At 41.5% G+C, this 14,155-nt stretch overlaps 2 protein-coding genes across 2 annotated transcripts; both read left to right on the plus strand.

Annotated features, from left to right (window-relative positions):
• Positions 1 to 691: 691 nt before the first annotated feature.
• On the plus strand, positions 692 to 7,999 carry LOC104921332 (delta-like protein 4). The gene is made up of 11 exons (XM_010733831.3): positions 692 to 1,142; positions 1,244 to 1,495; positions 1,915 to 1,972; positions 2,449 to 2,712; positions 3,668 to 3,728; positions 3,964 to 4,094; positions 4,176 to 4,345; positions 4,606 to 4,825; positions 4,933 to 5,662; positions 5,777 to 5,885; positions 6,006 to 7,999. Exons 1-11 carry the CDS (start codon positions 1,089 to 1,091, stop codon positions 6,009 to 6,011), a joined length of 2,055 nt encoding a protein of 684 aa, XP_010732133.2. The 5' UTR covers positions 692 to 1,088; the 3' UTR covers positions 6,012 to 7,999.
• Positions 8,000 to 9,069: 1,070 nt separating this feature from the next.
• LOC104921330 (glutathione-specific gamma-glutamylcyclotransferase 1-like) lies at positions 9,070 to 10,837 on the plus strand. The gene is made up of 3 exons (XM_010733830.3): positions 9,070 to 9,505; positions 9,642 to 9,677; positions 10,038 to 10,837. The coding sequence occupies exons 1-3, from the start codon at positions 9,335 to 9,337 to the stop codon at positions 10,428 to 10,430; spliced, it is 600 nt and encodes a 199-aa protein (XP_010732132.2). The 5' UTR covers positions 9,070 to 9,334; the 3' UTR covers positions 10,431 to 10,837.
• Positions 10,838 to 14,155: the final 3,318 nt, after the last annotated feature.

Here is a 14,155-nt window from a genome sequence, read left to right on the forward strand (position 1 = left end):
GTGTGTGAGAGAGAGAGAGTAACAGATCTGTAAATATTTCCCACGAAGCACAATTACATTATTATTCATGTCAACCCTGTACATTAACCATTAGACGGCCCATGTTTACTCATTTACGCGCCAGATTTTTCTCAAACGCGGGGTCCCCCTCTGATTTATGAGTATGAGTGTTTCAATGTCAATAAGAATCCATTATCATACAGCTGTGAAGTTATCTCCCACTCCATCCTCTCTATCTAAAATAAACATAAGAAACAAGAGGGAAGGCTGCGAGGTCGCAAGCATAAAAAGGCACTTGCCGCGTCCAGGCGCGTAAAGACGCACAATCAGGCAGATCTCTGCAGAGGAGGTGAAAGATTACTGTTTTTTCTTAAAGATACTGTTTGTACTCATCCTGAGTGTGTGGCAGCAAACAGTCAATTCACTGATCTTGTCGACTTGAATGTTTTATCATGAATTATTCTACCTTTATTTGTTTTATACGGGTTTAAATGATGCACACTCTGAATAAATAAAAGCGCGTTTCTTCTCCATCAGATTAGGCGAATCTCCTCCAAATCATAATGACTGGTGATGCTATTCCAAGCAACAAGAAAAAGAAGGTGGAGGGGGGAGTGGGCGGTGTTTAGTGACTGACAGTGTTTGTAATGGCACTACACAGCGGTATATAAACTGGGAGGGACGTCAAACATCCTTCACTGGAAGTCACTATGCGCTGATGCTCCGCCACATGCCCGCATCACTGTTGGCAACACAAGGCTCGCATCAGCACAGCAAACTCAAACCACATCTGACCGGCACGATGGATGGGCAACATAAAGACCGCAGACAGACTCACTTGTGGATATTGACGTTACTGATATTTGTCTAACCTCAAGCACTGGATAACTCGGTCTTTTCCAACTTCTTCTTCTGGATACGGATTGTGGAGCTGGATCTTGTCCTACAGGCTTTTGAAGAAGGATTATATTTATTGCGATCACTTTATTTGTCATCACTCCGTTTTTCGCCGTCACCACTTGGAATAGGGGCGTTTTTGTTGGAGGACAAACTGATTTTTTAAGGATACGCACATCAAACACTAAAGGATGGCCGTTTGGTTCACCTCTATCCTCGCAATAGTTATGACAATATTTACTCAGGTAGCTTCTTTTTTTTATTTGATATTTGCACATTTAGGAAGTCATTTTATGAATAAAATGTTACATTATTTTGTTGTCGCTCACTTCTTGTATTCTTTTAGGTTCTGGGATCAGGTGTGTTCGAGCTAGATCTCCATCACTTTCAGAATACTAACGGTTTGCTGGCAAATGGACTTAGTTGCAGCATGACTGGCTGCAGGACTTATTTCAGGGTTTGTTTGAAGAACTTCCAGACGGTGGTGTCCCCCGGAAAATGCATATTTGGTAAAGCCACCACACCTGTTCTGGGAACCGACTCGTTCAGCATCAAGCAGGACGCCAGGCTGCGTCTGCCGCTCAACTTCACCTGGCCGGTAAGAGCACCTGTCCTGTACCGGGCGGATTAATGGCTTCATATATTAACCAAATACGCACACGCCAAACTGCATATGATTTTCACATGATTTAAACACGGACTGAAAACGTCTTTCCATGACAAACATTGCTTAAAAAATGCTTTTAGATAATTATCATTAAGTCGTTATTATTTTAGCACTTACTCCCTATTAATCGCAGAAACCATATATATGTGCAATGTCTATATATGTATAAAAATGTGCGTTTAATGTGTAAGGTATAGATAAAAAAAATCATTATTCTCAAAGATTTTCATCTTGCAATTCTTTCTAATTAAAGTTAAATATATATTTAGTGAAATAAAGCTGAAGAGTAAATATTACGTGATATATCTTAATATATTTAGTGATGTTTATTTCCTTACTTGTCCCCACAGGGTGCTTTCTCATTAGTTATTGAAGCCTGGTATTCTCCTGCAGCGGACCTATCTGGAGGTGAGGAAACGTTGCACTGCCTGTACAAACCACTAGAGGGAGACATGCGATGTGCAGCCTATAGTTGACTTATTACCTGTCACACATATCATCAATAACCCTCACTCAGCGTGCTGGCAAATGCATCTGGCATTTTCACCGTCACGGATTCCGTGTTTGTTAGGATACCTTATGAGTCACACGACAATTCTTTACAATCAAATCTCTCCAAACACAATTGCACTTCCCTTGTTTTATTTTTGGCATGCATGGGAAAGTGCACAAGCTTAAGTGAGAACATGAAGCCGTGCCAAAAGTCCCATGACAGCCCTTTCCTGGATTTTACACCTTTTTTGTTAGGTCCTTCATAACAGGAGAATAATGTGAAAGGAAGGGGAAATTTCAACAAATCAACAAAGGAATAATTGTTAGATTTATCAACGACTACATAAACTGTTCTGTTAATCTTTATATGCCTCTTTTTTTTTTATTCACAGACACCACCAACCCTGATTTCTTGATTAGTTCTTTTGCCATCCAAAGACAGTTGGGAATAGGGCATGAGTGGTCCCAGCTTGTGCAGAACGGGACGCAGACGGAGCTAAGGTACTCATACCGGTTCATCTGCAAAGACAATTACTACGGGGACACTTGTTCCAAAATATGCGCTCCGAGAGACGACCATTTCGGCCACTACACCTGCAAGTCTAACGGGCAAATAGCCTGTCTACCGGGATGGAAGGGAGAATACTGCCAAGAACGTAAGGACACCATCATATGGACACTGTCATTTGTTTGTGGTCACATTTTAGACAGAGTTAGCCTAAGACTGAGCTGAAAGTCTACTTAGATACAGACCTTTTTCCACAGCAGCCATTTTAAGATGAAACAGTAGAGTCAACACAGGTGTTTCCAATGATACTAATTAAGGTTCAGTTCCATTTAGTGCAGCAGACCCTTTCCACTGATGCACCACGGCAGCACCGTGGCTCTGTATGACCTGAAGGGAACGGAACCGTAATTAGTATCAATTGTAACACCTGTGTTTAATTATTTCATGTGAAAAAAAGTATAAATGAACAAACTTTATTTCTGTAAAATACGTGCGTAGCTTTTGTTTCATTTAAAACGTGACATTTCAGAGCAAACGACCAGTTTTGTTCGGTCTAAATTACCTGTTACACCATCACAGGTGTGTTTTCTTTCTGACGCGTTCAAATACACTCGGAAATACGAGCTGTTGAAATCTGAAGACAGCAGAGAGCCCACTTTCTCTCTGATGATGATGGTCGCGTGCGTTTTTTTTTTTAATCCAGGGCGGTGGTCTCGCGGCAGCATCACCAGCACCAGCAGCAGCGCGCGCTCGCTGAGGTTAATCGCGGCATTATAACCCGCCACGCGCCACTAAATTGCGGGCTCTATTGTTGATGCGGTGTAAGGGCAGCAGCTGCAAACGGGACTCGGACTGCCCACCGATAACAATGGGGCAGCTGTCCTGCTTTTTTTTTTTTTTTTTTTTTTTTTTGAGAACAAGCATCTGCTCCGCACTCAGCGGCCGTTTAACACCACACAACAACAACAACCACACATAGACACCAAAGCACGCGCGGAACATTATAGTTTTCTAATTATAATGAACTGCTCGTTATAAACGCCAAGTTAAAAAAATAAACAAACAAACCAAAAAACTTTAAATCTTTTCTTTCCTTTTTACAGCAATCTGCCTGGAAGGGTGCAATGAAAGGAATGGAAACTGCACATTACCTGGAGAGTGCATGTGAGTATCCATTGACTTATTATGTTTATTGTCTATTCATAATTATCCAATTAAATGTTCATTGCCACCAGGGGATTCGCAAACTGCCAAAACATCTTTGTTAACGATTAAATAATCTGTTTGTAGATTACAGAGATAACATTGTGTTTTGATTTTTAGGATCTATCTCCAGGAGTGAATAAGTAGATTGCACTGTGAGCCAACAGTCATGTTGTACTCTTTCATGTGTGAACAGATGCAGAAAGGGCTGGCAAGGACTCTTTTGTGATGTGTGTAAAATCCATCCATCCTGTAAACATGGTACCTGTACAGAGCCGTGGCAGTGCATCTGCAAGGAAGGCTGGGGAGGCATCTATTGTGACCAAGGTGTGTAGCCGTTTCTTTCTCTAAACTAAATGAAATGTCAGTACTATAGATAAAATAATGTTTCCACCCATTTGTTTACAGATCTGAACTACTGCACCCATAACAAACCCTGCACCAACGGGGCCACGTGTATGAACACGGGCGAGGGCAGCTACACCTGCACCTGCCTGCCAGGCTTCACCGGGGTTAACTGTGACTTGGAGGTCAGGGAGTGTGACAGCCAGCCCTGTCGCAACGGAGGCCGCTGCATGGTGAGTCCGGAAGTCTCTCTCTCTCCTTTCCCACAACACAGGCTTTCCTGTTTTTGTTTTTGCCTCAGTCTATCTGCGAGTCCAGGAGGATGCTATCGATTGTCAAGTCAGTAGATGACCCAGTTCACAGAGTCTGGACTGTAAATAGAATTCAAACTAAGGATAATGGGGTTCGTTGGGGCAGTCGCGAACAGGATATGATAAAACAAAACATCTGACAGGGAGCTTTTTGATAAACTTTATATCTTTTCCCCCTGCAGGACTCTGAGAATGGCTATAGGTGTGTGTGCCCGCAGGGATTTGAAGGGACACACTGTGAACACAGGATGCTGACCTGCGCAGATACCCCCTGCTTTCATGGTGGCAAGTGCAGAGAGAAGGACAATGGGCAAGCTTACACATGCGAGTGTCCAGCAGGCTACACTGGACTTAACTGTGAGAAGAAAGTGGACAAATGTACCTCACTGCAATGCGCCAATGGTAATACATCATCCTCTCTACATCAGGAATAATCCACCCCTTTTTGTATGTGTAGAAATAATCTGAAACATGAGGGAGGCTTCTATAATTTATTTTGTTTTCCGTAGGTGGACATTGTGTGAACCACGGTAACTTCCGGCTGTGCAGCTGTCGCTCAGGCTTCACGGGTCTGCGCTGTGAGATCAACATTAATGAGTGTGCCAGGAACCCCTGCGCAAACGGCTCCACCTGCATAGACCGCATCAACGACTACACCTGCACCTGCCCTGCAGGGTACACAGGGCGTCACTGTGACAGGCCAACAGACCGCTGTGCCTCTCAACCCTGCCTGAACGGTGGAACCTGCACAACTGGTGCAAAAGGCCAGCCTACCTGCATCTGCCCTGCACATTACAGCGGACCCCAGTGCCAGTCCGTGCCAGATGTGCCTTCACCCAACATAGGCTTGGAGTCCAATGACAAGTTGAACTTGGCAGCCATCGGTTTGGGCGTAGGCCTTGTGGCTGTTCTGGTGTTTTTCTGCATGTTAGTGGTAGTAATACGTCACATCAAGAAGCAGAGAAACAAGAAGCAGGACTCAGATACGATGAACAACCTTTCCAAGGGCGACTTTCAGAAAGAGAACCTCATCTCTACTCTAGAGCTCAAGAACAACAATAAAAAGATTGATTTGGAGGTGGACTGTCCCAGGGAAAAGTCCAATCACAAACACATCAACCACTACCACCTGGACTATAAAACCTCCACGGGGTACAAGGACGAACTGTCTCTTTTGGACAAAGATGAAAACTGTGAAAAGGCAATAGAAGAAAAGAAGCATTTGAGTAGAATGTACAGGTACGTGCACAAGAAAAGGTTGAATGAGGAGCTGTGTTATGGTCATTTTGTTTGTCGTGAGTCATAATTCTTTCATTTTTGTTTGAACTAACTTGATGTATCTTCACTCCACAGTGAAAGGCCAGAGTGTAGAATATCAACAATATGTTCTTCCAGAGATTCAATGTACCAGTCTGTCTTCGTAATAGCAGAGGAGAAAAACGAATGCATCATTGCAACTGAGGTAAGCTTCCATTTCATGAATTTCTTGTTTCTTTAGAGGATGACCTTTTATTATAAGGAGATGCAGTGTTTCTTCTGTTTTTCATTAGTTGATGAGATTTTCTATCTTCTTCTTTTTCAGGTATAATAAATAGAAGATATTATTCACTTTCAACATTGGATTTCTTGTGGACTGTTTACAAGCGTGGAGAGACTGGGATTTATTTAAATGCAAGTTGCTGCTCTTGAAAACTTGATAACTGGATGGAGCCGGTGCGCTCTTTGAATTCAATAGAACTAAAGCTAATAATCTTTGTCAGAATGTAAAGACTGAAAAAGACTGCAGAAAATAATGAGCAAATCTGACTTGCGGATGCGCTTTCTGTGTTGTTGTTTTTTCGACTCGACCCCCTTGTCTGCCCAGTCCAAGCTCATCCAAGGGCTTCAAGCCAAGATGTTTATGCCTGCGTGTTGATTAGAAGAAGAGGACTATCTTGATGCACACCTCTCCACCTTATTGCAGTAATCAGCAATCAACAAATCAACTTACTGCCAACAAGCCTGTGGAAGGAGCCAGCCTTTGTCTTTTTTTTCTTTTTTTTTTGTGGCCTGCAATGCACTATGCAACAAAAAAATAGCATTGTGCTAAATCAAAAAGGGACAAAAACTACTGAAAACGGTTCATTTTTGAAGAATATTTAGGGTTATCAATTTTGTAAATCCTTTTTTTTTTTTTTTAAATAAAGAATGTATGCAGCCTAGATCACAAAGCCTTATATATGTTAAGAAAAACATTGTGCCCCACCTTATCTTGGTTCCTTTGCACAGAAAAATGGAGGTTAAAGATCAAAAGATGCAATACGCTGTAGCTCCATGCAGAGAGACTCATGATAAGTATATTTACCTTATGCAACATCACCCTTAAAAAAGACAAAGAAGTGACTATCGTACCAAGGACGCCTTCAAAGGAAATTACTGAACCAATAATGTTATTTTGTAAGATTAGTATTTCATTAGTAATTTAAGAATATGAAGCACTGATCTTTCTCTTTCTATGTTTTATAAGATTATTTTGTATATAATGTATATTTATATGTTGAGATTAGAAGTATGAACATCTGTTTTTAAGTTGACGCCCAGAAAAGGTGAATTTATTTTTAAAAAGTGTTGGTGTTTTATTTTATTATGTTTTTTGTTATAAAAAGAAACAAAGAATACATATCTGGTACACTGTTTGTTTGTTACTCTTCAGTGGTTGAGTGTACATGTGGTCAAATAGAAATCCTAATTTAAATGTTGGAGTCATCTAGAAACTTTATTTGTATTGAGCTGGTGTGGAGGTGGCTTCATTGTCTATAGATACAGTCATATATTTGGCCAGGTAGCATTTCAGATGATTCCATGTCTATGTCCATGACATCTGTGTCGGTGTGATGTGAAATCAATGTGCTAGCAATCATTCAGTGGACAGTATTGTAATTGGCAGCAATGTAAGGAAATACTCAAACAAAAAGATATATATTTAAAAAAAAACAAAAAAAAAAACATGTATGTGAAAATAAAGAATCCTTGTGGTCTTTCTACAGTACTTCTGCTGCTGTATCACCGAATATCATATCGCTGAGTAACAGAGCCTCTTAGGAACAAAACACTGATAAGTTGAGACACTGATAAGTTATCTCTTAGGGCTAAAAGGGAAGGGGGCATAGGGTGGAGTGAGATGAGAAGAAGTCAACAAAACTTGGCATATACTCGGTAACTCGTGAAGCATGAGCACAGCAAACAAGGGCCCCACAGGCCATGAGGCAGAGGACCATAACAAGCCAGCAGACACCAACAAATTACACTGTCACTCAGGGATGTTGGGGGAATATACAGGGGAGTTGCCTCTTCTTGTGCCATATTAAAAACACACACAAACTATGAAAGCCCCCTGCCAGAGGAGAGGGCTGCTTGCCTACAAAGTAGTCTCTGGTTCTGCACCCACTTACTTGAACATCTTTATATATGTTCTTACCAGAGCTTCAGAAATCTCCTGAAGACCCAGTTCTTCAGAGAGTACCTCCTCTCCTACCACTACCAACAACTGGGCATGCTTGATTTACATTTCCGCGAGGTTCCTTGGACCGGAAAGATGAGTGAAGGTCGCATAGGTCGAAAACTTGACAACGAAAACATGCAATTCGATAAAAAAAAAAAAAAAAAGAACAGATAATTGCCTTTATTTTGTCACCTCATTTCAATCCTAAACCATTGTGTTTAATTTGCCAAACGACAATTGTTGTGTGCTGGGTCGAAAACATGCTAGCTACAGTCCTGCATTCTCGCCTCGTACAAAAAGTGAAGATCACGACTTTGAAGTTCATCCACATCAACAATAATAATGTTTATTCATTTTGTCTGATAAATATCATTAATGTCCATTGATTTTGCAAGTTGAGTATCCTTGCTTCAGTCTCAGAAATGGAGCAAATGTCTTTTACTACCACTTGGGGGCAGTGAACTTTGTGAGAAAAGGAAGGAAGGTTGGAAGAAATGAACTTCTTCCACTCTCATGTCAGCTCATCATGCACAGTGATAAGTGATCAGCCAGTGTACTAGACAAACCTGAGGAGAACACTGACATGTAATGAGCTTAAGACAGCACAGATATAACAGTCCCAGCTATTTATAGGTAATGTGATTACCTGCTGGACTTTCTCTGACTGTGTGACACGCAAAGAGTACAAGAGGTGCTCCCCACATTTTAAATATAAAGGCATAAAACTTAATAAATCAAATAAATTCAAAAGCAATAAAACTTTTATTATTGTTTTATTTTGCTATGATGTGCATCTTGTATCTGTTTTAATTTGACTTGTTCTTGTGCTGCTGCCTGTCTTGGCCAGGACTCCCTTGACTTGTTCTTGTGCTGCTGCCTGTCTTGGCCAGGACTCCCTTGAAAAAGAGATTTTTAAAGAAAGAAAGAAAGAAAGAAAGAAAGAAAGAAAGAAAGAAAGAAAAACATTCAACCACATTCACTGAATCGTTGGGATAATCTATCACTTCAAACTGTAACATACTGGTTGTCTGTTATTGCAATTACAGTATTTTTCTGTTTGCACAACTTCAAAGTGTACAATGATCCTGATTGGTTCATAGGTTAGCTAAGCCCGCCCCTTCTGTGGTTTGATTGGTCGAGGCAGACTCGCCCTGAACAACAAATACACGTGTTTGCACATGGACACAGAGGAGAGACAGGCGGGACACAAACATCCCCTTGACGGTACTTTTGACGGCACTGATCACAAAAACAGAGGGGACGTTTCTATCTTCAACATTTGGGAGATTATTTCCGCCTTCAGCACGTTATATTATAATATAACATCGACACAGCTGATGTGTTTTAATGTATAAGACGATCAAAACAAGAAAGAGAAGCTGACATCTCGTTTAAAATAATAATAATAATAACACAGCCGAGCGATCAAAATGAAACCTCAGGACATTATCAAAGAAAAGAGCAGCCTGTGGATATTTGGATATGGCTCCTTAGTGTGGAAACCAAATTTTACTTACAAGCGAAGTAAAATCGGCCACATTGTGGGATACAAAAGGCGCTTCTGGCATGGAGATGATTTTTATAGAGGGGACAAGGAAAAGGTGAGATTTGTAGCAACACATTTCTCCTTTAAATATTTTCCTAGTGGCTGAATGATGATTTTAGTTTGTTTGTGTATTCATTTTATTGTTCATATTTTATTATGCTGATGTGAAATGTGTGTGTTTCTCTCCACAGCCAGGCAGAGTGGTTACACTAGTGGAGGATCAGGAGGTAAGAGTTTTCTCCTACTATTAACACCCAAACTTGTAGAGCCAGTTTTAAATGTGATCATTAAGAAAGCCAACTTTATGGTCTTATACAATATCTATGCAAACTGTTACATCTATTGGTGCTGGGTAACCTTTACACTGGTGACAACATCACACCACAACATCAACATCCACATCAAATGGATGTGAATGATAATACAGGTTTGATACAACATGTATAGTACTGCTATGACACTGTTTTCTATCTATGAAACATTTCTATCAAGTTAAAGAGATATAATATCTTAAATTCAGTGTTCAGAGTTCCCAGAAAGTCAAATTATAACTCCTACGTCTCACTTCTCACTTGTTTACCTTGCAGGCCTGCACATGGGGAGTGGCCTACGAAGTTGCTGACTCCCAGATTGAAGAGTCCCTTCAATATCTGAACATGAGAGAGGTTGTGTTGGGAGGTTACATAACAGAGATGGTGGAGTTCATCCCTCAGGAGAAGGGTCAGGCTCCACTGTTGGCCCTTGTCTACATCGCTACTTCTGACAACCCCATTTACCTCGGCCCGGCTTCGGAAAAGGAAATTGCCGCCCAGATTTCCGCCTGCAGGGGCAACACGGGCCACAATATTGAATACCTGCTCCGTCTGGCAGAGTTCATGAGGCTCTACTGTCCCGAGGTTGAAGATGAGCACCTCTTCTCTATTGAGGCGGCTGTTCTGAACATTTTCCATGATTGTGGAGAGATCAACCCCCCAGACTAAAAACCCATGCTGCAGGGAACTGCATAAAAGACTACATGAAGCACTCTACCATAAAAATATTAAAGTTTTATACTGGGTGAAAGGAAGACATAGGTTTAGGGGGATTTGTTGCGTGAAAGAGGAATACCTGAGGGAGAATATAAAAACACTATGGTGACATTTTCTGTCGTAACATGACCTCGCAGAGTTATCCCGTGTCTCTGCCTTTGACCTCCTCACATTTTTGGACTGTGAAGACTATAATAAGGACGTACAGAAGCATGTGATGCTTTAAAAAATCGCACAAAGAGATGAGCTCTCTCTTTAAATACATGATGTCTTATACCTTTGTTGTAAAAGGGTCTTAGAAGTGACTGTATACTGTGTTTCTTTTTTAAATGTATTTGAATAAAAACACTGAAAATCTCTATGTAGGTACTTATGATTTGTTTTTTTCTTTGTGGCTCTTGCCTGTTGCGAGTCTATACAGTCATGTTTACAATTGAAACTCCACCCACGGCCTCACACTCCCACTTCAGGCTGGCAAGGAATGTATAGCTGTAGTCTGTGCCCTACAGGAAACACAGTTTTTTCCTCGCAGAACTCCTAACTGGCCACAACACAAGCAGCTTATAGACACTTTTGTGCATTTACCCTGCAATGTATACATGCATCTACTCTAAATAGTTTATTATTCTGGAGCTGTTCTGCACTGAGACAGGATTTAATAGACATAATATATTTCACAAGCTATAAAAAAAACACGATGCCAGGCATAGTTGTGGGACCATCTTTTAAAATTCCTGTTGAGCGGCCAAGCGTTCTTCAAAACACATAAAACTTTACTTAAAAATCTATTCTAGATCCCAAAGAAAACAAAAAATGCCTGAGTTAATTACATGGAGATGCATATATAGTGATGCACAAACATCTAGATATATATTAGAAAATGGACACATTTCACTCGGTGTACAGAAACCTCAGGAGGTCATTTAAAGGAAAAATCAGACATAAATCATGTCCTGCTTGTCCTGTTTGTCCTGGAGCTAATAGAAATCTATTAGAGTGAACTCAGTCAGCTGTAGATGAAACCACACACCATGTGCTCTTACAGTATAGTAAGAGCAGACAGGGGCTTAGCAGGGAGGTGGGGGGGTACAGATAGGGTTACCTTCCCTGTCTGAGCTTGAATCACGTTACCAAAACATGTGCACATGCCACATGTCAGACTTCTTTCTTTTTCTTTTTCTTTTTTTTCCAAAAGGAGTTTCTGTGGAAAGTTGCTCCACTTTCCTCGAAATTAGATGAAAACTGGGTCAAAGGTTTGAGCTGTTAGACGGAGCACGGGAACATACAGCTCCTGTGTACAGAACACGTAATGTAGAAGGACATGGACACTCTGGATATGGACACATCATAATAAATCATGTCTCATTACATAAGCAGCAGTCAACTCCTTGTGACTCCTTGTGTTGTTAAATCGTGACTCAAAAACAAATCACACGACGTTCTGTGTTCTGCAATCAAGGATTAAATCGTCAGGCATGGCTTGGCGGACAATGTGGTAACACATGTATGCTTAGTACACAATAAAAATATCTGATGATCTTGTCAAGCATTTGAATGTTCACACCAGTATCTAATCTAATTGTCTCCACCCTTAACAAAAACTGCAGAATACTACAACTGCAAAATTAAAACTGCGGCCCTATTCAAACTGTTATAATATGTTTATTATTTATCCATCCATCTGTTTTCTGTAACCGCTTAAACCTCATAATCCTCATTCATCACAGGGCACATGGAGACAAACAACTATTCACACTCATATTCACGCCTATGTGCAATTCAGAGTTACCGATTAAACTGCTAACTTCATGACTTTGTACTGTGGGAGGGAGTACCCAGAGGGAACCCACGCAGACACAAAGAGAACATGCAAACTCCACACAGAAAGGCCCCAGCTGAGGTTCAAACCCAGAACCATCTTGCTGTGAGGCCACAATGCTAACCAGTGCACCATCGTGCCATATCTACTTGCAATTATGCTTCATTAGAGCATTTTGATTTATAACTCACTCTGGCACCTCTCATTAGAAGTAGAGCAATAAAGACAAGTAAATCAATAAAAGCCCCTTACCTCACTGTTAGAGCCCCTTGGAGAGGTTTATAAGGAATATAAAAGCACCATGTCGGAGGAGACTTAGTCACAAAGAGAGGTGCAAAACATGTCCGTATGTCTGACTTTGACTATTCTTTATACATCCACAGCAATTATACCATAAAACCACATAAAATCCCATTTAAAAAGCTTATTCTGTTGACATAAGGTAAAAAATTCACCATGCATATACATGGCTACATTGTTTCCCCTCTGCACTTTGGGGCCGTGATCAATATTATTACCCTTCCTGAGGTCACATGCTCTCCAGGAAAAGATGTCCGTCATTCTCTTCTAAAGAGAGCACCCGCTGATTATGAGGAACGCACATAAAGTGGAGATTGAGGTCATGTCCTAAGGATGTACATCACCCCAAAAACATCATTCCTACAGCTGCATTTCGGAGCCTCCACCTGCATGCTAATGTGTACCTAGTCTGAACCCTGACCCTCGACCTTGGCTTGGTCAGTGCAGGGCTGAAGGTCACCCTGGAAGTGTGTTAAAGAGAAAGTGATTGGGCCACTAATGGAGTCCATCCGCTTTAGAGTCCTAACCCTCTCATATTGGGGAGGTCAACTCTGTCCGCTGAGGGTCACCTCACCCTCTCGCTGGGCTCCTGCCAAACGGACGTGAGTGCTGTGCGGTCACGGAGGCCTCTTCAACCACAAGAGGAAGAGCGTCCATTAAAAAGGCGCAAACAATGGCTAATGATTTGGCAATAAACCCCATGCCTTCTTTCAGACCTCTGTCAGTCGTCAAAACAGAAAGTGAAGCTAATGTTCCATATGTTAGATATTTCAGCAGAAGAGCAGCTTAGATCAAACGACTGAATCTGGTTTGTGATCGGGGCGTGAGCTGGCTGCTCATCTTGTTTCATGACGCAGGGGAGAAAGAACACAGTTCAGACTCATCCATCAAAGTGCAATGATAAACACCATTCTTTAATCAATTCATCATCGCAGGTGGTTGGGGTAAAATTTGTTTCTTCTCATCCAAACAGAACATGACTCACACTCACTGGATGTTTTAATTCAATCTGTTTGGAGCAGGACTGGGGATTGAACTGAGCTTGACAAAATTAAAGCTCCGGCCAGAGAGCTGCCTCCTGCTTCATTAGCCTGCTCTATCCCTGAGGAATGGCACTTTTGCTGCTCCTAATTTCATTTCCCTAATCTCTTTTACACTCAAACGCATCACAGATGCCCGCGGCCTGACCGGCGGGTGTCAGGCCCTGAGGCCTGTGAGATCATCAGTGAATTAACTTTTTACCTGTTTTAACTTAAAACACCAAAAGTATTTGTACACATTGTATGTTATACTGTGTGATGTGTAAACATGAAGGAAGTCATTGTAGCCCTGATGATCATTTTTATATCTTGTACCTTGTAGAATATCATAACTAACACTTAGGGGCGGTCGGTAGTGTAGTGGGTTAAGTGGCCGCCCCGTGTGTGGAGGCTATAGTCCTCGCTGCAGCTGGCCCCGGTTTGAATCCTGCATCGGACGCCCATTTACTGCGTGTCACTCCCCCTGTCTCTGCCCCCTGCTTCCTGTCTATCTTCAGCTGTACTATCAATAAAGGCAT

This window comes from Larimichthys crocea, chromosome XXIV (assembly GCF_000972845.2).
Source record: "Larimichthys crocea isolate SSNF chromosome XXIV, L_crocea_2.0, whole genome shotgun sequence".
Lineage (NCBI taxonomy): Eukaryota > Metazoa > Chordata > Actinopteri > Sciaenidae > Larimichthys > Larimichthys crocea.